This window comes from Dama dama, chromosome 22, assembly GCF_033118175.1.
Source record: "Dama dama isolate Ldn47 chromosome 22, ASM3311817v1, whole genome shotgun sequence".
Taxonomy (NCBI): Eukaryota; Metazoa; Chordata; class Mammalia; order Artiodactyla; family Cervidae; genus Dama; species Dama dama.
Genome location: NC_083702.1, coordinates 10,097,600 through 10,124,236, shown reverse-complemented (window position 1 = coordinate 10,124,236; position 26,637 = coordinate 10,097,600). Strand labels below are relative to the sequence as shown.

At 53.5% G+C, this 26,637-nt stretch overlaps 1 protein-coding gene across 9 annotated transcripts in view; it reads right to left on the bottom strand.

Annotated features, from left to right (window-relative positions):
• The window catches only part of CSNK1E (casein kinase 1 epsilon), a 37,518-nt gene extending 12,030 nt beyond the window's left edge, over positions 1 to 25,488 (bottom strand). For 2 of the 9 annotated variants that reach the window (XM_061124559.1, XM_061124562.1), the window contains exons 1-4: positions 12,082 to 12,431; positions 10,543 to 10,627; positions 614 to 724; positions 334 to 482 (exon numbers count right to left, since the gene is read on the bottom strand). In XM_061124559.1, the coding sequence (XP_060980542.1) occupies positions 334 to 482; positions 614 to 724; positions 10,543 to 10,618 (336 nt within the window). In that variant the 5' untranslated portion in view covers positions 10,619 to 10,627; positions 12,082 to 12,431. Of the gene's footprint in view, positions 1 to 333; positions 483 to 613; positions 725 to 10,542; positions 10,628 to 12,081; positions 12,437 to 13,874; positions 13,894 to 14,081; positions 14,217 to 25,316 lie in introns of those variants that run through there. The other 7 variants (XM_061124558.1, XM_061124556.1, XM_061124557.1 and 4 more) reach the window with 7 other exon arrangements.
• Between the last annotated feature and the right edge of the window lie 1,149 nt (positions 25,489 to 26,637).

Sequence of the window (26,637 nt, the reverse complement as noted above, 5' to 3'; positions counted from 1 at the left end):
TCCCAGATGACTCCACAAAGGGGAGCCACTCCTGAGGACAAGGCCCAGCAGCTCACCTACGGCCGCTGCATGGGAACAGGCCCGAGGTCTGGATGACTACAGGCTTTACAGTCACCCGAGGGCAGGGTCCCAGGCCTTCCGTGGGAGCCCAGCTGCGCAGGTCTGGAGTGGAAACTGGCACTCTATGTTTTAATACCTCCTCCCCCAGCCATGGCTAATGGTCAAGGTCCCCTGGTCCCGGTCCCATGTCGCTATCACGGCTTCCTGCTCCAGCATCCTCCGGCTGGGCACCCAGTGCCCCCCTGGCCCAAGGGAGGAGATGGGGGGACTCACCATCTGGTCAGCCAGGAGCAGCACGGTCTTGAGGCTGAACTTGCGGGAGCAGAAGTTGAAGAGGTCCTCGAGGCTGGGCCCCAGCAGCTCCATGACCATCACGTTGTAGTCCCCCTCAGCCCCGCACCACTTGATGGATGGGATCCCCACTGCGGGGAGGCGGGGCAGTCAGGCGCCGTCACTCCCCAGCCCACCAGTCCCTGGGCCCCTCCCCGTGTGAGTGCCCAAGGCACAGGCGCGGAGCTCCCACCCCCACGCCCACCGCCCCTCTGGCCCTCACCTCCCCCCTGCATCATCTTGTAGAATTTGCTCTCGATGTGCAGCTGGGGGTGCTTCGTCTTCACACACTCCAGCTTGATGGCAACTTCTTCACCAGAGGCGATATTGGCACCTGCGGGGGCAGGGGGACCCAGGTCATACTCAGCTGGCCAGGCAGCCCCAGGCCAGGACCACTCCAGGCCTGCCCCTGAGCAGCTCAGTGTCCCTTGGGAAGAGGCTGAAAGGTGGCGGAGGCCCCGGGCTGTATCCACGGGAAGCAGAGGAACTGAGGGGCACAGAGCAGGCCCCTGACCCAGCCTGGGCAGGAAGGGAGAACCAGAGCTGCAGCACATGCTGGGGGAAGGAGGGGAGGGCTGAGGGCCATGCAGAGAATCGGAGGCTGGGGCAGCAGGCGGCCGTATGTGAGGGGTCAGGGCAGGGCCAAAAACGTTCCCAGACCACTCAGGTGAGTGTGTCCTGCAGAGTGGAGCCACTGAGGTCTCCCGAGCTGGAGAGAGGCGCAGTCAGTGGGGTGTGGAGCCGAGGAAGACAGCAGGCAGAGGGGCAGGGCTGTCTCAAGAAAGATCCCAATCCAAGCTGCACTGGGCCTAAATTTCCCCAGCTACAGTCACGGGTAGGCTGAGCTGGAAGGTTGGGGGCTAAGCAGAGAGGCCATCTCCTGCTGGGAGCCAAGGGGGTCTATAGCTGCCATCACTAAATGGTGTGATCTCAGCACAGAGACAACACAGAAAGTCCGGAGTGGGAGACAGCCGCTGGAAGAAGGGGGGCAGGATAAACCCAGGACAACCCGGGGACGCCTGAGATGGGGCTCCACCACAAACGTGCCTGGAACAGCCGGCAATCTGAGGAGAGACAACACAGCTCATGCCACGCACCACAAGCCCCGAGTGGAGCAGACGATCACACGGGGGGCAAAGACCGGAGTGTAAGTTGGCTCAACCACTTTGGAAGCCAGGTTGGTCTCTGTCTGGTAAAGCTGAACACACACAGATCCTCGGTCAAACCAGGCCACTCCCAAGGATACACCCTTCAGAAACGTGAGCGCTGGGAGGCCAAGCAAGGACCTTTGCGCAGCAGCAAAGGGCCATAACGTCCAGCCCCGGAAGATGGCCAAAAGGTGGGGCAGGTGCCCAGGGACGCCCCACGCAGGGGGAGACAGGCACGACGGCTATGCGGCGGCTCTCTGCACCCGAACCCTCTCTGAGCAGAGAGCAAGGCGTGGCACTGCTTACAAAGGCCAGAAGGGGGAGACACCCGAGAGTCCACCAGCGCAGGCGTGGAGAGCCACCCTGCCTGTCCCTAAAAATGAACCGGGCACTGACACGGGCTGCGTCATTGACAAACCTCACACACACAGTGTGCAGTGGGCAAGCCACACTCCAGAGGGCAAACGCTGTCTGATTCCATTACATGAAGTGCCCAGAACAGCAGAACCCATGCAGATAAAGATCAGACTGGTGGCTGCCAGGGACTGGGGGCAGGGGGAAGTAGGACAGGCTACAGGGCAGGCTATCCCACTAAACAGGTGCAGGGTTTTCTTCCGGGTGATGAAAATGTTTTGGAACTAGATAGGGATGGTGGTCACACACACTGGGATTGTACTAATGAATCAGTGAAGTTGCTCAGTCGTGTCCGACTCTGCCATCCCACGGACTGTAGCCTACCAGGCTCCTTCATCTATGGAATTTTCCAGGCAAGAGAACCAGAGTGGGTTGCCATTCCCTTCTTCAGGGGATCTTCCCGACCCAGGGACTGAACCCAGGTCTGCATTGCAGGCAGACACTTCACTGTCTAAGCCACCAGGGAAGCCCCTGGCGTTGTACTAGAGGCCACTAAATGGTACACTTCTTAAATGGTTAATAGCATGTCATGTGAATTTCACCTTAATTTCAGGGTGGAAAAAAAAGAGGAAGGAAGAGACAGAAGGATGCAAGCACAGTTCTGATTGTCTCAATTTCAAAACGTTCCACGCTGAATTATGTATAGTTTAGGGATATAAATGTGATAAAACTCCTCAATAAAAGGGTATAACTTAAAATTTAAGATTCAGACAGTCATTACCTCTGTGTGGGGGAAGCAGAGGGTGGGATGGGGTGGAGTACTAGGGGTTTTCAGGGTGACAGAGCTGTCTTCCTCCAACTAGTGGTGAGAAGAGTGCCTTAAACGGTGCACACGTTTTATACATTTAATTTAAAAAATAAAACAATGAGATGTTACAAGAAGGGAGCATTGCTTTTAATTTGGGGGTAAGCAAGGTTTCCCAAAGAAAGGCAATGCCAAAGAATGTTCAAACTACTGCACAACTGCACTCATCTCACACAGGAGCAAAGTAATGCTCAATATTCTCCAAGCCAGGCTTTAACAGTACGTGAACCAAGAACTTCTAGATGTACAAGCTGGATTTAGAAAAGTCAGAGGAACCAGAGATCAACTGCCAACATCCTTGGATCATCGAAAAAGCAAGAGAGTTTCAGAAAAAACATCTACTTCTGCTTTATTGACTATGCCAAAGCCTTTGACTGTGTGGATCACAACAAACTGTGGGAAATTCTTCAAGAGATGGGAGTACCAGACCACCTGACCTGCCTCCTGAGAAATCTGTATGCAGGTCAAGAAGCAACAGTTAAAACTGTACATGGAACAACAGAGTGGTTCCAAATCGGGAAAGGAGTACGTCAAGGCTGTATATTGTCACTCTACTTATTTAACTTATATGCAGAGTACATCACGAGAAATGCTGTGCTGGTTGAAGCACAAGCTGAAATCAAGATTACAGGGAGAAATATCAATAACCTCAGATATGCAGATGACATGACCCTTACCACAGAAAGTGAAGAAAAACTAAAGAGCCTCTTTATGAAAGTGAAAGGGGAGAGTGAAAAAGTTGGGTTAAAACTCAACATTCAGAAAACTAAGATCAAAAAAAAAAAAAAAAGAAAAGAAAACTAAGATCATGGCATCTGATCCCATCACTTCATGGCAAATAGATGGGGAAACAATGGTTGGGCTCCAAAATCACTTCTGATGGTAACTGCAGCCATGAAATTAAGATATTTGCTCCTTGGAAGAAAAGCTATGACCAACCTGACAGCATATTAAAAAGCAGGAGACATTACTTTGCCAACAAAGGTTCATCTAGTCAAAGCTATGGTTTTTCCAGTAGTCACATATGGATGTGAAAGTTGGACTATAAAGAAAGCTGAGTGCCGAAGAATTGATGCTTTTAAACTGTGGTGTAAACTGTGGTGTTGGAGAAAACTCTTGAGAGTCCCTTGGACTGCAAGGAGATCCAACCAGTCCATCTTAAAGGAAATCAGTCCTAAATATTCATTGGAAGGACTTATGCGGAAGCTGAAACTCCAATACTTTGGCCACCTGATGGGAAGAACTGACTCATTTGAAAAGACCCTGATGATGGGAAAGACTGAAAGCAGGAGGAGAAGGGGACGACAGAGGATGAGATGGTTGGATGGCATCACCAACTGTATTGACATGAGTTTGAGTACACTCTGGGAGTTGGTGATGGACAGGGAAGCCTGGTGTGCTGCAGTCCATGGGGTCGCAAAGAGTCGGATACAACTGAGCAACTGAACTGAACTGAAAGGTTTTTTATCCCTGACTTAAAATCCAGAAGCCATTAAAAAAAAAAAAAAAGTCTCCCTCCCCTCCAAAAGCGGAATTCCTTCCCCATGGCAAAAACACCAGAAACAAAGTCCAAAGACTGACAGTACATACTCATAACTTTTATCAAGGGCAAATAACTAATATCACACTGATATACACAAATCCGTAGGAAAGAGACCAATGACTCCCCAGGAAACAGGCTGAGGAGTCAAACACACACTTTACAGAAGTGAAGTGAAGTCGCTCAGTCGTGTCCGGCTCTTTGCGACCCCCTGGACTGCAGCCCACCAGGCTCCTCAGTCCATGGGATTCTCCAGGCAAGAATACTGGAGTGGGTGCCATTTCCTTCTCCAGGGGATCTTCCCGACATCAGGGATCGAACTCAGGTCTCCCGCATTGCAGGCAGACACTTTAACCTCTGAGCCACCAGGGGAGCCTAATATACACTGAGCACCTACAAATCAGTAGGAAAGAGACCAACGACTCCACAGGAAACAGGCTGAAGGAGTGAAACACACACTTCACGGAGACAGAAAGAAATTATTGGTATAAAATGGCTTACTCATGAAAAGAGCCGACCTCCCGTAAGAGAAAATCTAAGTTAATATTATCCTGAAAGACCAAGTCCATGTAAGCTGGCCTGCGTTGTCTGTGGGCAGGGGGCTCCCCTCCCCAGCAGGCAGGCCCCGTATGAACTGGGGAAGCTGGGCTGCAGGGCCGCCTGGCTCCCTCCAGCTTCCACTTGGGGGAGTTTACTCAATAGGCACACACAGTGCAAAACAGGCCTGGATGAGGCTGTGGGCTGTAGGCTGTTTGCAACAGTAAAAGCTTGGAAACAACCCAAATGTCCAGCTCTGGGCCTGGTTAAATAAAGAAAGGCCCATCCATAAAGCGGAACACAATGGAGAAAGAATGAGGAAGCTCTCTCCGTGCAGAAGTGGAAAGATCTCAAAGATACAGGAAGTGAAAAGGCGAGTACAGAACAGTATGTATTCTATGCTGGAGGACACAACATGTATCTGTGTTTCCTTGTATCTACATAAAGAAACACTGAAAAGAAACATGAGAAATCCACAAGGCTGCAGGGCAGGAGAGGGAAAGGACATTTCTCTGATACTAAGTTATATGTCGCCCTTTTTTTTTCAAAACCTTTGTTAAAATTCACAGAGTGTTTTTTTTTTTGTACATTCACAAGGTTATGCAACCGAAACCACAATCAATTTTAGAATACTTTCACCATCCTCAAAACACCCTATTCTCTTAGTAGTCACTCCCCACCTCCCCCAGCAGCACCCCAGTAATCTAGGCACCCACCCCCACAGAGCCACTTTCTGTCTCTATGAATATGCCTACTCCTGCCACTTCATACAAACGGAATCATACAATGTGCGATCTTTCGTAACCGGATTCTTTCACTTAGCATGCTTTTGTATTCTGGACTTCGGTTGTGTGTATTTTCATTTCTGAATCACATAAAATTAAAATTAAAAGAAAATAAAGCAGATCCCCAAATTCAGTGCCCAATGGGAGAAAAGAAAGCGCTTTGCAGACTCTAAGGTGCTTCTGAAACATCAACACTCATTACTGGGGAAAGCCTTGCCTGTTTCCGGGGGGACAGTGAGGATGCGGGCAGCGGGGAGCTGGGGCTCACTGCAGTCCACCAGCCTAGCAGTGGCAGGAAAGGCTGCAAGGGCTCCTGTGGTGTGAAGAGGACCGGGCCAGGGTGGTCACAGCACGTGCAAAGGCCCGACGGGAGTGGGGTGCAGTGAGCTCTGGGTGGTTCTGATGCAGCTGGTGCTCGAGGGGGCTGAAGCAGACAGGTGAACAGGCAAGGGCGGAGGAGATGGGAAGGGTCTCAAGTGCCACAGTCCTAGGCATCAGCCTGAGCCTCTGGGCACCAGGCCTGGCTGCCTTGTTACAGGGCCCTGTGATTCCGTGATGGGGCCATCCTGCACACTTCAGGGTGTTCTCCAGCCTCCCCGACTCTGCCCACCCTGAGCAAACAACCAAACCTGCCTCCAGGCCTTGCCAAATGTCCCCTGTGTGACAAAATCTGGTGGTCCCACCCCTTGTTGGGACCACTGGTATATCCGGAAGGACAGGAGAGAACTTGAAGTCGGGGTGGGGGGGGAGGAATCTGCACGGAGGCTGCTGCAACTGTGCAGACAGTGGCCCCATGCAGGCAGGGGGCAGGGACCAGTTGACGCAGGGCCTTCAGCACTTATGATTCAGCAGATTGTGCAGAGAGCAGAGGTGTAGGGGGAACGCCCCTCCCCGAGATGGGGGAGGGGTGGTGAAGGGGAGGGGTCTTCGGGCCCCGTGAGCTCTTACACACCATCCTGCAAGGACTACTGCTTGTATCTCTATTCAGTGTGTGTGGAAACTGAGACACCAAAGACGAGCAGGGACCTAAGCTGTTAGGCAAAGGCGTCTGACTCCCATTGCTGCCAAGCTGCCTCCGGGTCCCACCACCTCCACCAGATCCCCGCACTGCCCCTGAACTCTTACCAGGAAGTCCCAAGTCCACTCTCAGACCTCCCTTACTTCTCACAGCTGCGGACCTGAGGCTCAGACAGGTTAAGTAACTGGCCTGAGGTCACACAGAACCGGCTGGGGCAGAGCCAGGATCTGAAACTTCATCTTTTGGAGCCGCTGCTTTTTTCTCAATTTCAATTCCCTAGCACCTCATTCATCACTCAACAGACACACACTGAGCCCTGAGCTGGCCCCACCTTGGAGGAGCTCAGCTCACCTTCTGTGGCAATGACAATGGATAACTTTGACTAGGTACAAAGTGCCAGGCGAGGGCAGCAGAGGTGGCCCCTCGGTTGGATACAGCAGGAAAACAAATTTGGACATGGAGAAGGGCTCAGCCCAGCTAGCCCTTGAGGGTCTGGGACCTTGGCAAGCTCTAGGTGGGGAGGGGGATGACCAACCTTATGTGGGGGCTCCCTCAGACACCGGCACAATCAGGGACCTGGCTGGATGGAAGGTGGGGCTGAAGCACCCCCACAGTCACCCACTAGGGCGCACCATCCCCTCCCCATTTAGAACTGAGGCCCAGAGACTAAGGAGAGGTCTAGAGAGTTCCTGAGGGCAGCCGGTCAGCGGCTGGTAGAGTAGGTGGCACAAGCTTGGCCACCTCCAGACCCCACGCAGCCAAGGTGAGGCCCTAACAAAATGGGCCACGCCTGCCGGCCAGCCCCTTACAATGCCAAGGGCGAGGGAGGAGGAGCCTGAGGAGGACTACTACAGGCCAGGAAGCCACATCCACGAATGTGCTTGCCCTCGGTCGATCCTGGAAAGCAGGGCCTGGAGGCCGCGCCCAGCCCCACCTGCGGAGGCCATCTGGAGTCAGGCCCTGGCGCCAGCACCAGCGATGAGAATGTGGCCAGAGCGCTGAACAAAGGGAGTCAGCGAGGCCAGCCGGGCAGGCCCTAAAATCCCTGCCACCCCCATGCCAGCCAGAGGGGCCCAGGAAGGAGCTGGCAGGACACTGCACCAGGCCAGGGTCCCCGCGGCCTGTGCACTGGTGAAGGCAGGACAGTCAGTGGAGAACTGGCTCCTGGCCCCCCGCCCAGGCCCAATAGGACCCAGCTCCTCTGACAGCAGCAAATCCTAACCAAGACTGAAGGCTGGGGGACACCACAGGAAAGCACCACTGCTGGGTCGAGCGCGTGCAGAGGGTCTGCGCCACAATCTCATTGCTTCTCACCACCCTGGGGGTCCCACGAACCCACCTTGCAGATGGAGAAGCCAAGGCTGGCAGAGGTCATCCCTTGTCCAAGGGCACACAGCGAGGAAAAGAAAGACCAGTACCCAGAGCCCAGTAGAATTTACTCCAAAGTAAATTGGGGGAGTGAACTCAGACCTAGATTTTTAAAATGAACTAGATTACTGGGAATTAAGGTTTCCCTTGGTGGCTCAGACGGTAAGGAATCTGCCTCCAGTGTGGGGGACCCAGGTTTGGTCCCTGGGTTGGGAAGATCCTCTAGAGAAGGAAATGGCAACCCACTTTAGTATTCTTGCCTGAAAATCCCATGGACAGAGGGGCCTGGTGGGCTACAGTCTATGGGGTCGCAGAGAGTCAGACATGACTGAGTGAGTCACACACACAGATGATTACTGGATAAACAAAGTCCTGTCCCAGGGAGGACCAGGAACACTGGCTTTCTGAATGACCTTGGGTTGCCCTCTATTTCGGGGCCTCAGTTTCCCTTCTGCAAAAGAGAAGGCCTGGGGTTCAGTGTTGTCTAGAAGCAGGTGTGCACCTGCCAAAAGTTGCCTTAAACCATCGGCTCCAGGCTTCAGTCCTGAGCCCGAAGCCGCCACGATAAGAGGATCCTTTATATCCACCCCAATTTCACAAACAGGAAGGAGATGGGGTACTCCCTCTTTCACAGATGAGAATGCTGGGGCTCAGAGAGAGAAAATGACTTATCTCAGGTTACAAAGCCCATGAGAAATAGACGGGGGACCTGAATTTGCCCCCCACATCCCAACTTTCTTCTCTCCGGCCACGAAGGAGGCCACTTCACAGGCCTCTGCATGTCACAGCCCCCATTTCCTCATTCCTTCATTTCAGAGGCTTTCACTGAACCCCCACATGCTGAGCCCTGGGGCAAAAGTATGGATGCAAGCCAGCGCCCTGCCCCCACCCCACAGGAGCTGGAGTCGCAGAGCAGACCTTTCCATCAGCCTGCACTGTCCCCTCCCCCCTGCCCCGGGCTCCGCGGTGTTTCCAGGAGGGTGGTCTACTAGGTGCCTGACCACAACGTGCACATCCGGCTGGCACTTGCCAGCCTACAAGATGCCCTCCCGTATGGAAGACTTCCCCTGGAAGTCCTTGGTCGGCCAGGCAGCAGCATCACACAAACCTGCTGCATCGCACACACCTCACCGACCGCACCAAGCCAGGTCTGCCGGCTCCCTCCCACGTCCCATCCTCTACATTCTCACTCCTTGGAGGGCTGTGGGTAGAAAGTCTGCCTTTTCTAGTTGTTTGTTTTTTTTTCTTTTCTTTTTTGGCCACACCACTTGGCCCATGGGATCTTAGTGCCCTGAGCAGGGATCGAAACTGCACCCGATAATGAAGCACAGAATCCTGACCCCTGGACCGCTAGGGAATGCCTTGTCTTTTCTAGTTTTGGAGAGAAGTCCTGGTGGCCAACGTGACCATTCCACCCTGTCTCAATCTGTAAAGCGGGGACAGCTCGGCATTGTCTCCAGAGGCGGCTGTGAGCAGAGACCACATTCGCGCAGGGCTCCCAACACAAGTACTTCCCAAAGAACATGGGCATACACGTCTCCCCCGACCTTGATGGGGAAGCAGTGGCCCACTGAGAAGCCCTTGCACCCCAAGAGGGCAGAGACCCAGACCACTGGCTAAGAGAAACCCACGAGGTCTGAAGCAACAAGCCAGGCACAATGACCTGTCGGCTTCCTCTGCTCAGGACAGAACTGACCAACGACTCTTTTTCCAGGAAGGAAACAGAGGCACAGATGCTGCCAAGAGCACCCGGACAGTGACGGGGAAAAACCCCGGGGGCTGCCACCTAGCTCTAACAACTCCCACTCCCGATCGACCAACACAGTCTCTCTCTCTGGACCAACAACTGCCAAGGAAGGGTTGCACCTCCTGACTTCGTGCCCCCCCGCCCCGCCCCGCCCTGATCCAGGGCTGCTGAGAAAGTGGCATTCTCTGGGGTCAAGGACAGGGGTGAGATGTCAGTGATTTACTCAACAACAGGAGACCACGCTCAGCCTTTCAACAGGAAGCACATCCGGGGAGAGAGATTCTAAAAGTTACGACCACCACCCCCGCCCCCAAGGTTAGTGGGGAGCCTGCATCATTCCAAAGTCTTCCTGGGCTGAATTCCAGACCACAGGGCGGGGGCGGGCCTAGCGGGGGAAGCAACAGCGGCCCCGGCCACTTCTGTCCACCAGCATCCTTCTTCCCAGGAGACAAGACAGGGGTGCTAACCCAGCCTGGGCTTTCCCACGCCCAGCTGGAAACCCAGATCATCTGCAGCTAGAAACCCAGAGTTAAAAATACCTCCTGCAGCCCGGATGGCAGCACTGACATCCCGGACGCCCACCCTCCTGCCCTGACTGAGGAGTCCCTCGGCCTGCCTTACCCCCAGCCTGCGGCTTCCCTCCCCACCTGGGATGGTTCTGGCACAAAACAACCAAAACACGGAGTCACGTTCGAGCTTCAGAGCATGAAATCTTGGCATCTTTCCTCTGAGCCCCCAGGGCTGTCCCAGGGGCTTCAGACCCCACTGAGCTGGAGCCAGAAACACTCACCTAGGTAGATGTCTCCGAAGGACCCGCTCCCGATCTTCCGGCCCAGGCGGTACTTGTTCCCCACACGTAGCTCCATGGCTCACTCCTGTGGAGGGAAGCAGAAACACAGGGTCAGAGAGGAGGGGAGCTGGGAAGGGGGTGAGCCCCCAGACCCCAAAAGGTCCCGCAAAGCCACAAGAAAAAACTCGGGACACTGCAATCTCCCTCCGGCTGGCCTGGAAGGGATTTGGCCTCATTTTGCCTGAAGGGCAACCACGGGTCAGGTAGCCCAACAGCCTCCACAGGTGGTGAGGCTATCGGAACAGGTGTCAGGGTAGCCAGGCAGAAGAAGGGGGTTGGAGACAGGGTGCAGGAGGAAAAAGCAAAGCAAGCAGTTCCTTGGGGGACATGCATTTGGGGACCCGCCAAGAGGAGCCTCTCGGGGCAGGCTAGTCACAATGGGCAAAGACCCTGAAAGGAAAATCAAGGACAGAGGGGGTGATGGAGAGGGCAGATGGAGAAGCTGATCACCTTGGGGCTGCTGCCATGGCAACCACCAGCTAATTCCAACCTCCAGGGACAGGAGGACAGAGTGAATGGAGGGTCCCCAAAGAAGTTCCTCAGCCCCCTTAGGACTTGGAAATAATGGTGTTCCAATGGCCCCATTCCCACCCCAGGCTTCCAGCACCAAGAACCAAAGGCCAGGTCTCCACAACCTGCACAGGCCTTCCCAGAGGTAGACTCTGCAAGTTTGCACTGGGCCCCGCAAAGAGAGATCTCCCCAACTCAGGGGGAAGGTCGGAAAGGGGCCCCCAGAACATCCAGCTTCCGGTCTTCTCCCTCTCTCAACCTCGCAACACCAAGAACTGCAACAGGACTCTCTGCACGGCCTTCTATGAATAAACAGACAGTTTGGGCTGACTTTCTTCAAGACTTGGAGGGTCTCCTACCAAGGCCCTGCAGAGCAACCGAGGGGACCAAAGCCAAGTTTTGAGCCGCCCGTCAGCTTCTTTGGGATGAGAGGAGGTCTGGGGGGAAAGTGCCGATCTGAGCACTTCCCTCCCTGCTGTGCCCCACCCTGGGTGTCCAAGGTCTCTCAAGCTCTCTGAACTAGCAGGAACCACCCTGGGAGGGACCCCTCTGCTCTGGCCTGGGGCAAAGATCTGGCCACATTCGAGGTTCTGGCCAGCAGGGGAGGAAACTCCAAGGCTGGGAGGTGAGGTCTTGCTCTGGGGGGCCTATGAAATAAGGAGAGGGTTGTGGGGGAGTCCACTAAGATCACAGAGTGTCTACAAGACAGCCAGTGTAGACAACTAGGAAGACGGGCCGCTCTCTATAGACAGGGAACTCAGGCCCAGGGAGGTCACGCCGCCTGCCCACCTGCCCTCCAGCAGCAAGTCTCCTCCCCTAAGGCCCAGACAGGGCTCCTGCTGCCCTACCTGGCGGCTTCCCACCCACCCGCTCATGCTAGGGCCAGGGGGCCGCGCAGGAAGGGGGAAAAACAGCACAGAGTCTCGGCCCCTTCCCCACACCAAGGACGACCAGGAAAGCCAGACCCACCTGGGAGGCGAGGTGGGAGGAGAGCTTCCTTCCACGAGGTCGTGGTCAGTCTCTGCCCACCGGGGTGGAGGCGAGGAGCCGACAGCTCCTGCCCGGGAGAGACGTCCAACCCCAGCGCCAGTTCCCAGGGAGCCGCCGCTAGCCCTTCAGCAGTGGTCACAAGGAAGGAGCCTCCACCCCGCGCCGGCCAAACTCCGGGCTCTCCACCAAGGGCCTCTGCCCACACGCCCCGGCCAGTCTTAGCGGAGGTGCCAGGGCGGCCAGGAGAACCCACTCCACATTTGCGGGAAACTCACCCGCCACACACCTCACACACACACACCATCCTGTGTGGACACTTCAAAGGAAGAAAGAAATGCAGACGTGTACCGGGAGCCCCGCTGGGGGGAGGGCACGGGGCGGGGGGTGGGGGCGGGGGGACGCGGGTGTGTACACACACAAACACCGCCACCCCCCCAGTCCGTTTTCCGCCAACGCCAATTCAGAGACCACACATGGCAGCCGGGGAAGCCGCAGGTTCGGAAAGGAACATAAATACACCCGCATCCTATATTACATAAATACCCACGCCGGGTTATATAAATACCCATGCCCTCCCGTCTGGGTGTCTTACATAAATACACTGCACATGACCCCCCCAGCCCCTCCCCACTCACCCGGCTGTCGGCAGAGAAGGGGAGAAGAGAGGGTGCAAACCACTAGCCCTGCAGGCAACCCACCCCCTATCCCCACCCTGGGCTGCTCCTACACCCCAGGGGCCAGGGCCCCAAGGAGAGCCTAGACTGTCCCAGCACTGTCCTCCCAAAAGCCTCCCAGAGAGCAGAAAGACTTGAGGCGGGAATGGGAGAGGCTTTCCAGTTCTTTGCTGCTTCATTTTGGGGGGGAGGGGGGGCGGCGCTGGAATAAATGAAGGGGATAAAAAAGGCGGACGTGAAGATTCCAGAGTTTCAACTGGTTAAGAAAAATGAGACAAACTACCAAGCTGAATGGCACATGGGCAGTTTTCTTACTCCCTGCCCACCTCCCTCCCTGGATCATTAAAATAAAAATTGGAGGGACATCCCAGCCAGCCAGCCAAAGAAGCCCCAGACACAAGCATTTATTGAACGGGTGCAACTTAATTCACTGGGGATCCCCTGGCCCTGTCCCCAAATCCTTCCCCTGAGGAAGGCTGATCCAAGAATATATGCAAGAAAACTAAGAGAAAAAGTTGGGGAGGGGGCTCACCCCCCTTTGAGTTTGGTGTGAAGAGCTTGGGAATCCGCTCTCTAAAGACACCCGGGCACAAACATAGTTTTCTCTTCCATGAGGACTTGCAAAACATGGATTTCTCACAGGCAGAAATGGGAGAATCCGATCTGATAAATAACCCCCACCCCTTTCTTTCTCTCCACAAAGGAAAACAAGAGTCGGTGGCTGGGTGACCAGACACCCCATCACCCCAGGGCCCCCAAGCGCCCCCATCCAACACGCGGGAGCAGCCCTGCTGACCCCCAGGTCTGGAGCACCCGAGCCAGGAGCGGAGGGGTGGGGGGCGCTAGTGATGGGCTGGTGAAGCCTATAGAAGCCCAGGGTTTGGCCGAGAATCCCGAATCAACAGAATCGGGTGTCCCCGGCACCCCAGTCCCGGACCGCGCCCCCCCCCCCGCCCCCACCTCCGTCAGCGTCCTCAAATCGCAGCCAGGGGTGGCCGCCTAGGCTGGCCGAGGCCTTGAAGGGTCCAGCTCGGGAGAGAGAGACGAGCCGGACTGGGGGTGGGGGGGCTCCCCGGGGCAAGCCTGCAAAATAGTCACCCTCCTCTCCTCCTCGTCCCCAGCCGCGCCTTTGTCCTCGCCGGGCCGAGCGGGCGGCGCCCGGGCAGCCCCCCCATACCCGAGTGCGAACGCGCGTGTGTCCGCCCTCTCCCCCCTCCCTCTCGCGCAAAAACAAAGAGGCGGAGGGAGCCCCGTTTCCCCCCAGGTTTGCGCCCCTCCGCCGGCCCGCGGTCCCCCAATATTTACCCCGCCGGGAAGGCGCCGGTGCCGGGCCGCTGCTCGGGGGGCTGCCGCAGGCGGGGGCGACCCGCCGGGGCGGATGCCGGAGGATTTGCAGAGCCGCCCGCCGCGCCAGCCTCTCCCGGCCCAGCCGCCGCCGCCGCCGCGCCGCCGCGCTCCGCTCCGCTCGCCCCGGCCGGGTTCAGGATCTGGCTCTCAACACCACCACCGCCGCCGCCGCCGCCGCCGCCTCCCTCCTCCCGGCCCTCCTGCCCGACCGCCCCCGCCGCCGGCTCGCGCGCTCCCGTCCGGCGCGCGCCCGCCGGCTCCCATTGAGCCCCGGGCCCGCCCGCTGATGTCATCCCCGACCCGCCGCCGCCGCCTCGGAGGATTTAAAGGGCCCGCGCCCCGCCTTGCTCCCGGGGACGCTGGGGGCCCGCAGCCGGGAAACACGGTCCCCCGCCCCCAGCCTCGCGAGGAGCGCCTTCCCGGATCGGGGTCTTCTGTGTGGGGCCAGGAAGCGCACACAGACACGGACACCACTGATCCAGTGGGGGGCACAGGTGGAAAAACCTGGGTGGGGGTGGGGAGGAGGAGGCGCCCCCAAAGCTGGGGTCTTCTAGCCCCAGACCGTCCTCTCCCCTCTGCCGGGTTCTGTCTCCTCTCACACCCTAGCCGTGGGCCCCTCCGAAGGCCGGTGTTTATGTGAGTTACTGCAAAAGGAGATTGTTTAGAGAGTTGAGGGCTTGCTCCGCCTCGGTGCTGCTGAGCACGCAGGCCAGGTTGACTCAGGGGCCAACTATTTGACAAGACAGCAAGACAAGGGACGCTGACAAAAGGCCCAGAGAGGAAGCCAAGGCTGTGCTGCTTTCTCCCCTCCAGAGAAAAAATCAAAAGCGACCTTTCTCTTCTGCCCTCTTCCTCTTCCAGCAGCTCAAACCCGTGGGCCCAGAGCTGACCTCAAACCCAGTCCTGTCCTCACACGTTTAATGACCCACCCCACACAGGAACGGCCTGGCACCGGTTGGTTCCTGCCTTCCCTGCCCTGGAACCAACACTTGAGTCAGGGTCCCCCAAGTGGTGCACATTTAGCCAAGTTGCCTCCCAGCTCTGGGCTCAGGTTTCCTCACCTGCGCCCCTCCCCAGGTCACCAAGAATTAACTATGGCTTCCTACTGGCTTCCAGAGCAGGGGATGAAAGCTTCCAGGGCAGAGTTATTAACACAATGATATTTACACTGTACCATGCAGAGCTCCAAATTATGACACACAGCCATTCATGGCTGTGGACACACAAGTTCTGGAGTGCGCTGCATCCAATCCCAGAAGCATGGTTGGTGGGAAGAGTCACGTCAATAATAATCGCATCTTCCTTCGAGCCTGAGGACTTAGTCACACAGTCTCCAAACTGGCAGAAGCCCCACAGACTGGGTTCTTTTAGAGCCCAGGAAACCTCAATCCAGAGAGGGGAAGGGGTTGGCCCAGGGCGACACAGTCCAAGATGTCTCTGTTCTCCCATCGGGCCCTGGGAAACTGAGTCTGTCATGATCTCGCTTCCAGGAGCAGGAGAGTGAGGACAAGTCTTCCGGGAGAGGTCTGGGGCATTCAACCGGGAACCTGCCCTCAGTGCCACTTTTGCCAGAGAGCGTCACCGGCCAAAAGTGGTAGGCTTTGCCTGGTCTGTGTGGTGCTTCTGGTTTTTACTTCTTTTGCTTTGTTAACTGATTCCCAGAGTTTTAAAATGGAAAGATTTGGAACTTCCCTGGTGGTCCAGTGGTTAAGACTCCATGCTCCCAATGCAGGGGGCACAGATTCAATCCCTGGCTGGGGAACTAGATCTGACATGCTGCAATGAAAGCTCCCACACACTGCAACTAAGACCTGGCACAGCTAAATAAATGAATAAATTTCTTAAAAAAGGAAAGATTTTAGATGACAGGTCTGTATTCCCTACTTCTCTTGAAGTACTGGGAGAACTGCCACTCTGGGCCCAAACTCACCCTGGGCCCTGGCCACACTTAGCCGGCCTGGGTGGCAGCCACCCACTTGGTCACAGCTCAAGGGCCCTGGTTTCCTCATGTCAGCTTTGTTTTGACCATTTTGATGACTCCTTCATCTCCTGGAGGCCCCCAAGTGTGACCTGTCCTAGAAGCCAGTCTCTAGGCTTGGCTACCAAGGCCCTTCCATTGTCATCTGTTTCCAACCCAATCTCATCAACCCTGAATCCTGCTTCCAGAGTCCAGGGAGGCCAACCATGCCTGTGACTGCAGGTTCTCCTGAGTAAGAGACGGTGCCAGGCCTGGGTCCCCAGGCAGAGGGCCTCCCCTGGCACCACTAAGCAGGGTGGATATACCACTGTCCTCTCCATCACCGCCAACCATTCCATGCTTCCTACATGGCCCTGTTTCCTAGCTCTCTCTCTCCAAGAAAGGACTGATAATCCCCCGCCCCCCCCAACCAGCAGCTACTATCTCATTTAATCCTCTCAATTCTCAATAGAGGAGATGGAATCCTCCTCTATCCTTTCCCTGGTTCGGAGAGAAATCTGAGGCTCCTCACCTTTGCCTCCTTGCAATTCCAGGGATGAGGGTTTGATCCCTGGTCAGGGAACTGAAATCCCACATGCTGTGCTGTGTGGCCAAGAAAATATTGAAAAAATGAATTATGGGGGCTTCCCTGGTGGCTCAGTGGTAAAGAATACACCTGGCAATGAAGGGGACACAGTTTGATCCCTGATCTGGGAAGATCCCACATGCCGCAGAGCAACTAGGCCTGTGCACAACTTTTGAGCCTGTGTTCTAGAGCTGGGGAGCGGCAACTACTGAAGCCCAGGTGTCCCCGTGCTCTACGAGAGAAGTCACTGCAATGAGAAGCCCGCACACCACAACTAGAGACTAACCCTCACTCCCTGCAACTAGAGAAAAGCCCACACAGCAAGGAAGACCCAGCACATCCAACAATAAATAAATAAATAAAATTATTTTAAAAAATGAATTAAAAAAAAAAAAAAGAACCATTAAAAATGACCCTACACAATCTGTCCCCCAAGGCTGCCCCAAAGCCTCAGGATCTCAGGCCTGGCTCTCTGGCTGCCAAGGACATGTTTCCCACAGGGATCAGCCTCCCTCGCTCAGGTCAGGACCTTCAAGTCCCTTTCACAGGGAGGCCTGCCAGTCCTGATGTAAGATCCACCCCCCCCCAACCCCCACCCTCCTCCAGACACTGCCTCCCTCTCCCTCTCCTTTTCTGCTTCGTTTTGTTTCCTGGCACTTTGTTGTTGAGTCGATAAGTCATATCTGGCTCTTTGTGATCCCACGGACTGCAGCACACCAGGCTTCCCTGTCCTTCACCATCTCCCAGAGCTTGCTCAAACTCATGTCCATCAAGTCGGTGATGCCATCCAGCCATCTCACCCTCTGCTGCCCCCTTCTCCTCCTGCCCTCAATCTTTCCCAGCATCAGGGTCTTTCCCAGTGAGTCCTGGCACTTATCACTATCCACCTTATTCTATATGGTATTTATTTGATTTTCTTTTTTTTTTTTTGGTCTGCCTCCCCCACTGGAATATCAGAAGGCAATGAGTTAAAGCTCTTTGGGGTCATCACTAGGTCACCAGTATCAAGACTAATGTCCTTCCAGCACACAGAAGGGATTTAACAAATACGTGCCGAAGGAGTGAACGGTTGGATTGTGAAAGGACAGCCTTCGCTAGCTCTGAGACGACACTAAGAGCTATCACTTATTGAGCACCTACTGTGTGCCAGGCCTCCCTGAGCCTTGTTACCTGCATTCAATCTTCATGTGTATCCTCCGCAAGATCGTGGCCTGGCAGAGTCTATGCTCTTAACTACCTTGCCCAGGCTGGTGAAGAACACAGCTCCAGGACAGGACCCTGGTCCCCTCCATCAGACCGCCAAGCCCCTCTACCGGAGAATCAGTTCTGGACCCCAGTGGAGAGACAGGGGGCCTCATGGGGCACATTTACTCCAACTCCATCATTTCACAGGCAGAGAGCCTGGGGCTCGGGGAGTCTTGCTCAAGGTCACAGAGGGAGACTGAGACAGTAGCCCACAATGGTTAAAAAGCTGACTTTGGTACTTTCGAACTGTGTGACCCTAGGAAAATTCCTTCAACTCTCTGAGCCTCATTTGTAAAGTGGGGATAATACAGATGGGCATGCACAGAACACCTTAGTGCAGAGAAAGCCCCGAATAAGAGGAAGATGCTGATGCTATTGATTGCTCTAAAGAGCAGTTAGGGAGTGAACACAGGCCTGTCTTGGATTCCTTCTTCTTTCCTTACCTTACCTCCCCTTGAAGGGGCCGCCACCAGTCCCTTTGGGGTGGGTGGGCTGGAAGGACGCAGGCCTAGCTGGGCCCAGGTGAGCCACTGGCCCTGCCCACTCTTGGTCTTCACCTGTGTTCTTGGTTCTAGGAGAAGTTTATCTGGGGTCTTCCTACTTGTGTCTTTCCCGAGACCCCCAAGGGTCAGTGGCCCACATAGGCTCTGCTCTCAGAGGTTGTCCTCAGGCATGCTAGCCTGAAAATGCTGCCTTATTCCATTCACCCTGGCCCTTTGCCCCAGACCCTTCCAGGATGTCCCCCTCACCCCCGGCTGCTCCTACAGGGCTGCCCTGCCCTGGCCTGCCCTCTCCAGGTTCCACTGCTTTGCCACGCTTCTTCTGGGTGACCTTACCACATCGTCATGACTAGTCAGGTCATTCCGGCAGTGATTCCTCCCTCCTCTGCCAGCTTCAGCCAAGAGGCAGCAGGGCAGGGCAGCAAGTGGCCTGGACCAGGGCCAGGAGGCTTGAATTTCAGTGGGACCTTGGAGAATTCACAGCCCCTACCCAGAGGGCTGGACAAGGAGACCTGTAAGGCTCTTTCTTCAGTCTTCCTGTCCATAAACTCAAGGCTGGACCGGATGGGGAATGGCCTACACATTCTACATTCAGGTACTCTGTTAAGAAACACCTGAGGTCACACACATCTGGGCCCAGTGGGAAAGGGTTCTCTTCCCATCACCACCCCCATATTCAAAACATGTATACTTCCTGTCAGCTCTGCCTCCCAACTGTGTTCTGAACCTGGCTTGAATTACTTGGACACTACACTGGTCTGTTAATGCTGAAGTCGTGTCCCTCTGCTACTGAAAATACATCACAGCTCCTTTTAGCGGCGTGAAATCCACGTTCTCTCCCAGGCCTGCCACGATCTGGCCCCGACTTGCCTTTCAGGTCTCACCCTGAACCTCTCTCCTCCTTGTCTTTCCTTTCGTCACACCTCAGGGCCCCTCACCCTCCGCTCCTTCTGCCTACAATGATCTCCACCACCCAGGTCTTCAATGACTGCCTCCTACTTGTGGTTCAACACCCAACTCAAAAGTCACCTCCTCACGGAGGCCTTCCTCGATCACACAATCTAAAGCAGGTCGCCTTGTCCTCCGGCCCTCTTTGCTGGATCACCCTGACTTTATTGTTTTTATGAACTGCTAGAGGCTTGTTTATTTTTAATGCTCATGAACATAATCTCCTAGAGAAAGGACCTCTCCTGTAGCTGCCCCTGTGGGCCCTCAGTTGGTATTGGGTGTCCATAAATACTTGTGCAATGAGCGAACTCTGCCCGGGTGTGTGGTTGTGGGGGTGGAGGCGGGGCTGGGCACTTTCCAACCCTGGGCCAGATGTTGCCTGACAGCCTCCCCTCAGGGACAGGCCTGTGGTTTCTCCTCACCCTCTCCGGGCCTTCTTGTGGTGGGCTCTTGCCCGCCCTTCGGCGGGGGCACACCCTCTCTCAGCATTTCCTATGCCGCTGTCTTCTTAAGGGAAATTAACTCCCAGAGGAGTTAGGAATGTCTGCCACGTGTCCCAAAGGCACAGTGAGCACTAAAAATACCCCAGCATCACCAAAGGACCACATCACCCTGCCTCTAGCCCCGCCCCCCACCCCCATCCACTTCCTTTCGACAACTCAGCCTGTCCCCTGGCCGCCCCTCTGGGCTCACCTGGCCCTCTGAACGAGGCACAATCTCCCTTGTTCACACTGCTGTTGACTCTCTTCAAAACTCGCACCTTCCAGTCTCTGGGAATCCAAGGAATCCCGTCCCCAGGATACACAACCACTCATTAGCCAGGCCACGGGAATTACGATGATTGCCACGGCTAATAATCCCAATTCCCACAACACTTCTCAACTCAGCATAGTTGCTGCGACTCATCATCTCTTCACCGTGTCACATGCCTGTCCACAAACATTTCCTGATGCCAACTTCTCGCAGGGCCTGAGAGGTACTCACCGGACCCTGTTCACCAGGAGTTGACAATCCACTGGGGGGAGTCTAGGTATACTGAAGAAAAAAGATGGACTAACAATGCCAGACAGATCCATGTGGCCTGCGGTCGGCAGAGGCACCAAACGGTGGCCAGCCACCCCCTCGCCCTCCACTGGGGTGTTCTATGAGATGTACAACCTGGGTTTTCTTAAATTCAAGTGAGGTGTTGCACATATACAGCATCCAGACAAGTCCCTGGGTCCCCCTCTAAGCGCACTGGGCCCCAGCCCTTGCAGAGACTCAGGAGTCACCACTGGGGAGGGTGGGGGGAGGTGGGTCTTGAAAGTAGGTAGGATTTGAGGGTGGCGAGGAGACAGAAGCTAAAAAAGAATAGCCCAAGTGAATGCCCTATGGAAGGAACCTCAGATATTTGGGGGTTGGGGAGCCACTGTGGGGAGACCAGTCAAATGGCACCCAGGATCCCTCTCCCTCTGGGGAGAAGGTTGAAAAGGAAGGTGGAGGTCAGCAGGGTCTCCAATCGAAAACAGCTTATTTAGCTGGGGATTTATCCACTGTTAGCTCGGAGCAGCTTCGAGTTCTACACATGGGTGAAAAGAAGAGACAGGAGTTGAACCAGCAAACTGACATTTATCGCATACACAACGTGCCAGCGGCTGCACTAGGGCACTCATGACTGAACCTCACTGAATTCTTCAATCCTGGGAGCTGGAGATGGCCCCAGCTGTTTCACAGCTCAAAGCTCTGAGAGTGCCCAGGAGAATCTGACCTAATGTTCATAAAGGCTATGAAAGGCTCAATTTACCCTCCCAGATCCACCCTGGAGCCTCACCCTATCCTCGGGGACTGGGCCCCATTCTGCCTTTGTCTCCCTTGGGCCAACTTGGACCTGCCCATGTATCTCAGGCCCCCAATGAATGAGTCTGCTCACCCACTCAGGAAGCATCCAGGGGATTCTGGGGCCCATTAAGGTGGTTATGTCCAGAGTAGATGCCTGTTCATGCAGTGACCCACTGGGGTGTGGGAAGAGAAAAAATGGAATTTGTATTCTTATTCACCTTAGCCTTCTAAACATTCTATTTTATTTTTATTTATTTATTTCTGGCTATGCTGGATGGCTTGTGGGATCTTAGTTCCCTGACCCAGCGATTGAACCTGAGCCCTTGACAATGAAAGTGTGGAGTCCTAACCACTGGATCGCCAGGGAATTCCCTAAGTATTCTAATTTAATGTTTGTTTTATAATGCCCACATTGGGGCTTCCCCAGTGGCTTAGCAGTAAAGAATCTGCTTGCAAGTCAGGAACTTCAGGAGACATGGGTTCGATCCCTGGGTCAGGAAGATCCCCTGGAGGAGGGCAACCCACTCCAGTATTCTTGCCTGGAGAATCCCATGGACAAAGGAGCCTGGCCGGTTACAGTCCATAGGGTCGCAAAGAGTCAGACACGACTGGAGAGACAGTGCGCACAGCACACACACACTCATTAACACAGAGAATATATATATATATACACACACACTTAAGTTATAACAAACAGACGTACATTTAAATACAAAAGGCATGTTTAAAACTATCTGTACAGACTGGGTATTCAGCCAAAGTTTGCATTAGTGTTTAGGACCCCTGCAATGAGTTCTCACTTGAGAGGCAGTGATGGTAGAGACCCTGCTTTAACTAGTTGGATTCAAGTCCTCAATCAGCTACTTCTGGGCTATGTGGCAGGGTGAGTTTATAGAACCTTCCTAAGCCTCATTTCATCATCTCAGGGATTGGTGTGGTAATAGCACTCAAGTGGATTAAAAGGGGTGATGGACCAAAAGTCTGTAGCCAGAGCCTGACACATATTGATATGTGCAGTTATTACCAACTCAGTTACAGGAAGCAGAGCCAAGGCCTGGTCTGGGCCTTGTGATGGGCCCTCCTCCAATGGAGTGTGTCAGTTGCAGGAGACTCAGAACCCAGAATGAGTCATTAGAAATCAGTGTGACCAGTGTTAAGGATATCAACAGGACGTCAGCAGGATATCAACATCCCAGAAAGCCCTGATGGTCCAGGCAGAAGATGACAACAGATATGTATTTGGAAAAACAGGTGTGCATCAAATCAGACACCACTGTAGGCTAAAGAGGCAGCAGTAATGGGAACAGACACTTACGTCAGCATGCCCAGGATTGAATCCTGGCTCCATGTGGGTAATTTATTTAACTTTTTGTGCCTCAGTTTCACCATCTGTAAAATGGGAACAATAAGGTGACAATTTCATAGTATGGCTCAAAAGCACTTAGAACAAGAGGCTGGCAAATGAGGCTCTCAACAAGTATTAGTTCTCAAGTTCTTATCTGTGAATTGGAAGGTGACTTCCCCGATTCTGTTTCAGAACATCAGTGATCCCAGACACCCAATTGCTACAGGTACCCTGACACCCTCATTATGTCCTGGAGTGACAGGTCTGGCAGAAACAGACAGCCTCAAGGGAATTCCCCTAATGGTCCAGTAGTTAGGACTCTGTGTCTCCATTGCCGGGGACCTGGGGGATTTGATTCCTGATCAGGGAACTAAGATCCTGAAAGCTCTGCAGCTTGGCCAAGATGAAAAAAGAAAAGAGAGAGACTCAGAGGATTGTAGACCCTCAGTACAAGATTTTCTTAGTCCTCAGGAGTTCCTGCCAGGGTTCAGAGTCCTTCTCATCCAGTGAGAGCAGGCTGTCGGGGTACATTACGGGAGAGCCAAATTAGAAACACAGAACAGAACATCCCAGGTCAGGAAATCATCCAGATGATTCAGGGAGTGTGGATTTCCCACTCTAACTGAAGTGTGGCCACAGTCTAGCGCAGCTGACAAGTTCCCAGCTCCCGCCCCCCTGAAGATGGCTAGAGGTCAAGAAGATGAGGGGCTCAGGGTGAGGGTCTATGACCAGAGACAGACTATGTCCCTGAAAGTGGAGGAGGCGCTGGCTAGCTGTGGATAGGCAGGCCTGGCAGTGGGTACTAAGTAGGTAGGTGAGGAGTTATTCTCCCCATTTGACAGATGAGAAAATGGAGGCTCGCAGAACAGAGACATCTGTTTTCTCTAAGCACAACTTAGCCTGGTATAAGTGCAGCTGGTGACTCAGCCCTGACCTCTTCCTCCTCCTACACTGAGTAGTCTCTGGTGTGGAGGCCCCTGAGCGTATTAGGAGCCTGGGACTCCACACGTGCTCTGTTACTGCTGCCCGTGTGGATCCTGAACAAATCACCAGTGCTCGAGCCTCAGTTTCCTTATCTGTACAAGGGGTTGACTTCTGCCCATTCTACGTTTCTTTCAATCCGCTCACTCTGAACTCTTTCCAGAAGCTGTCCCAAGGAGTTGAACCTATGAATCCATTGTGAGGTTGGAGGTTGCCACTGGGGCCTTAGGGGCCCTGACCCAAACAGAGTGGATGGCCATGCCCATCTTTCCCAGACCCAGAGGCCGCTTCATTCTGGGGTTTTTCCCAAGAACCCATCCTCCCTCCCAAGCTCTTCCTCTACTCCACTCATAGAGCAGTTTCCACTGGTCCAAATCCTTCCTCCAAACTCGCAAACATGTGGACCCTTTTTCTGCCAGAACCATGGGAGCTGGGTGGGAGATGGGGATTGTCTACATAAATTAGCTCACTTAATCCTCACAATACCCTGGGGAAACAGATTTATATAGCCATTTCCCAGATGTGGAAACTGATGCTTAGAGAGAGCAAAGATCTTTCCCAAGATTCCCTTGTTGAAGGCCTGCTTGACCTAGAGCCCATGTTCTTTTTATTATACATCTCTGTCTCCCCTTCTAATCCTTCCTCCAAGTGTTCAGAATGGTACACAACTACGGCCCATCCTTCAAATGTAACATTATGCAGCCATTAAAAATAATGATTATACATACTGGAGTGACTAATAACAACACAAGAAAATCGTATGACACAATGTTAAGAGGGGAAGACATAAAAACTGTACATACAGGATGATAAAGTTACATTACAGTGATTGCCTCTGGAAAAAAGATTGAAAGGAAATACATCAAAATAGCCACAGTTGTTTTGCTTGTGTGTTAGTACCATGGGTGATTTCTTTCCTACTTTTATCCAGTTGCCAAAGAGTCAATCAGTGTCTGTTACTTTTACAACAAAGAAAAGTTATCGTGTAAAAAAATAATTTGTGGTTGAAATATTTGGAAATCTGCTGTTTCCCCGTCAGCTTCCCGTCCTTCAAATCCCTCCGAAGTCTAAGTTTTCAATACAACGTGACTATAAACAAGGGATACGGTAGGAGTTTGGGGAGAAACCAGTACCTCCTCATACGCCGGACCAGCTTCGCTCTTTAACCAGGCTCTTTTCTGCATCCAGTGAGGATTCCCACCCCAGACCCTCCTCTCAGCCCCCACGGTTGGATCTCCTGCGGACACTCACCTGACACTAGTGGGCTGGCCTCCGATGTGAGATGCGCACACCTGTCCCTCCAGGTGAGGACTCCGCGAGGGCGCCGCGCGCAGGAAGGAGGGAGCCGGCCAGGGGCGGGGCCGTGACGTCCCAGATCGGTCCCGCCCCCGACTTCCCGGCCACGCCCCCGCTTCCAGGCCCGCGGGGATTCGTGATTCTCGTGTTTGCGGGGTGAGGTGCTGGGGACACTTCCCCCGACACGCACACCTCATTCGGACTGGGCCCCCTGCCATCCATCAGCGGTGCCTCCAAAGTGCGACCCTCGGGGGTGGGCGGACTGAGACGGGGGGTCCCACCACCACCCCCCAATCCCTCTGCTTACACAGAACTGCTGAGTTCTCAGATTCCAGGTTCACAGCACCTGGGGTAAGGAATGATCGGAGGGACGGGGGTGGCCTGTGATTCCCCGCGAGTATTTTCTTCATTTCCTACCCCCCTCTCGGTACTACCCTCTGACCCTACCTCCTGCTAAAGGGTGTGAGTGAATGGCCAAGAAGGGTGATTCCAGCCCTTGGATGTCAGGGAAAATTACCTGGCATCTGACAGCAATAGTCAGGAACTGTTTCCATCTTCTTTGTACGATCAGAGCGTGTTTATATTTGGCAAAGTTCAGTGTTGAAAATTCTAGGAAAATGGTGGCAAAAATCAAGAGCACCAAGAGGTTCACCTCACCAAGTCCTTTGAAAAGGTGCTGGCCCTTGGGCTTCGGGATTTCATTCTGAAAATCTGTCTTGAGGAAGTCATTCAGGCACACATGTCCCCTGTGGTGTTCTTTATTGTGGTGAACTTGGAACACCCGGGTCAGGTGAAGAGCACAAACACACCCAACTGAATATTATGCAACCATCCAAGAGTTATGTTTACAAACAGCTAAGCATACAAGGAAATATGTTAAAATATTAAGAGAATAAAAGCAGGCTGTAAGTGAGTGGTGACAGCAGGCTTAGTTGTCCTTTAAAGCGAAACACAATTTCCTGCATGGGAAAGAACATTTAAAGAAAAAGTTCACTGTGGTTATTTCTGGGTAGGGGCACTATGAAGCTTGTTTTTTATCCTTGTTTCCTGTATTTTCATCTAATAGGATTATTTCACTTTTATAAAGTCCCTCAATCTCCTAAATAGTTCCCATTAATTGAGCACTTCCTATAATTTAGAATAAGCCCCTTTCATACAATCCTTGCAATAGTCCTGAAGAAGCAATTAGTAGTCTCTCCCTCCCACCCAGGAAGCCTCAAGGCTAGGTAGGACCCAGGGAGTGGGGTAAGAGGTGGGGCACAGACATAACTTCTGGGAGACCAAGCTCTGAGGTTGACAGGTCAGATAGTTCAGCCTCCTCAGTTCATTTTATAGCCTTAATGTATTCTTCTGATTATAAAAGCAACATCTATGTTTTACCGAAAATTGAGAGTAAGCAAAATGTAGAGAAGAAAAGTCAATCCTTTCACCGCCTTATCTTTTATTATGGAAATTTTAAATAATACTAAAAATAGAGGGGATATAGTATAATCAACCCATATACCCAATACTAATTTTCAGCAAATATCAACATTTTTTATTCTTGTTTTATCTACCCCCCCACATTAAAAAATTTTTTGGCATATAGTTGATTTACAATGTTGTGTTAGTTTCAGATGTACAGCAAAGTGAATCAGTTATGTGTAAATAGATATAGCCACTCTTAAAAAATTATTTTCCCATACATGCCATTACAGGGTACTGAGTGAAGGTCCCTGTACTATACAGCAGGTACTGATTAGTTACTTATTTTATATATAGTAATGTGTATGTGTCAATCCCAACCGCATACACATTATTTAAAAGAAAAATACAGAGATCATATTTTACCTATAAAT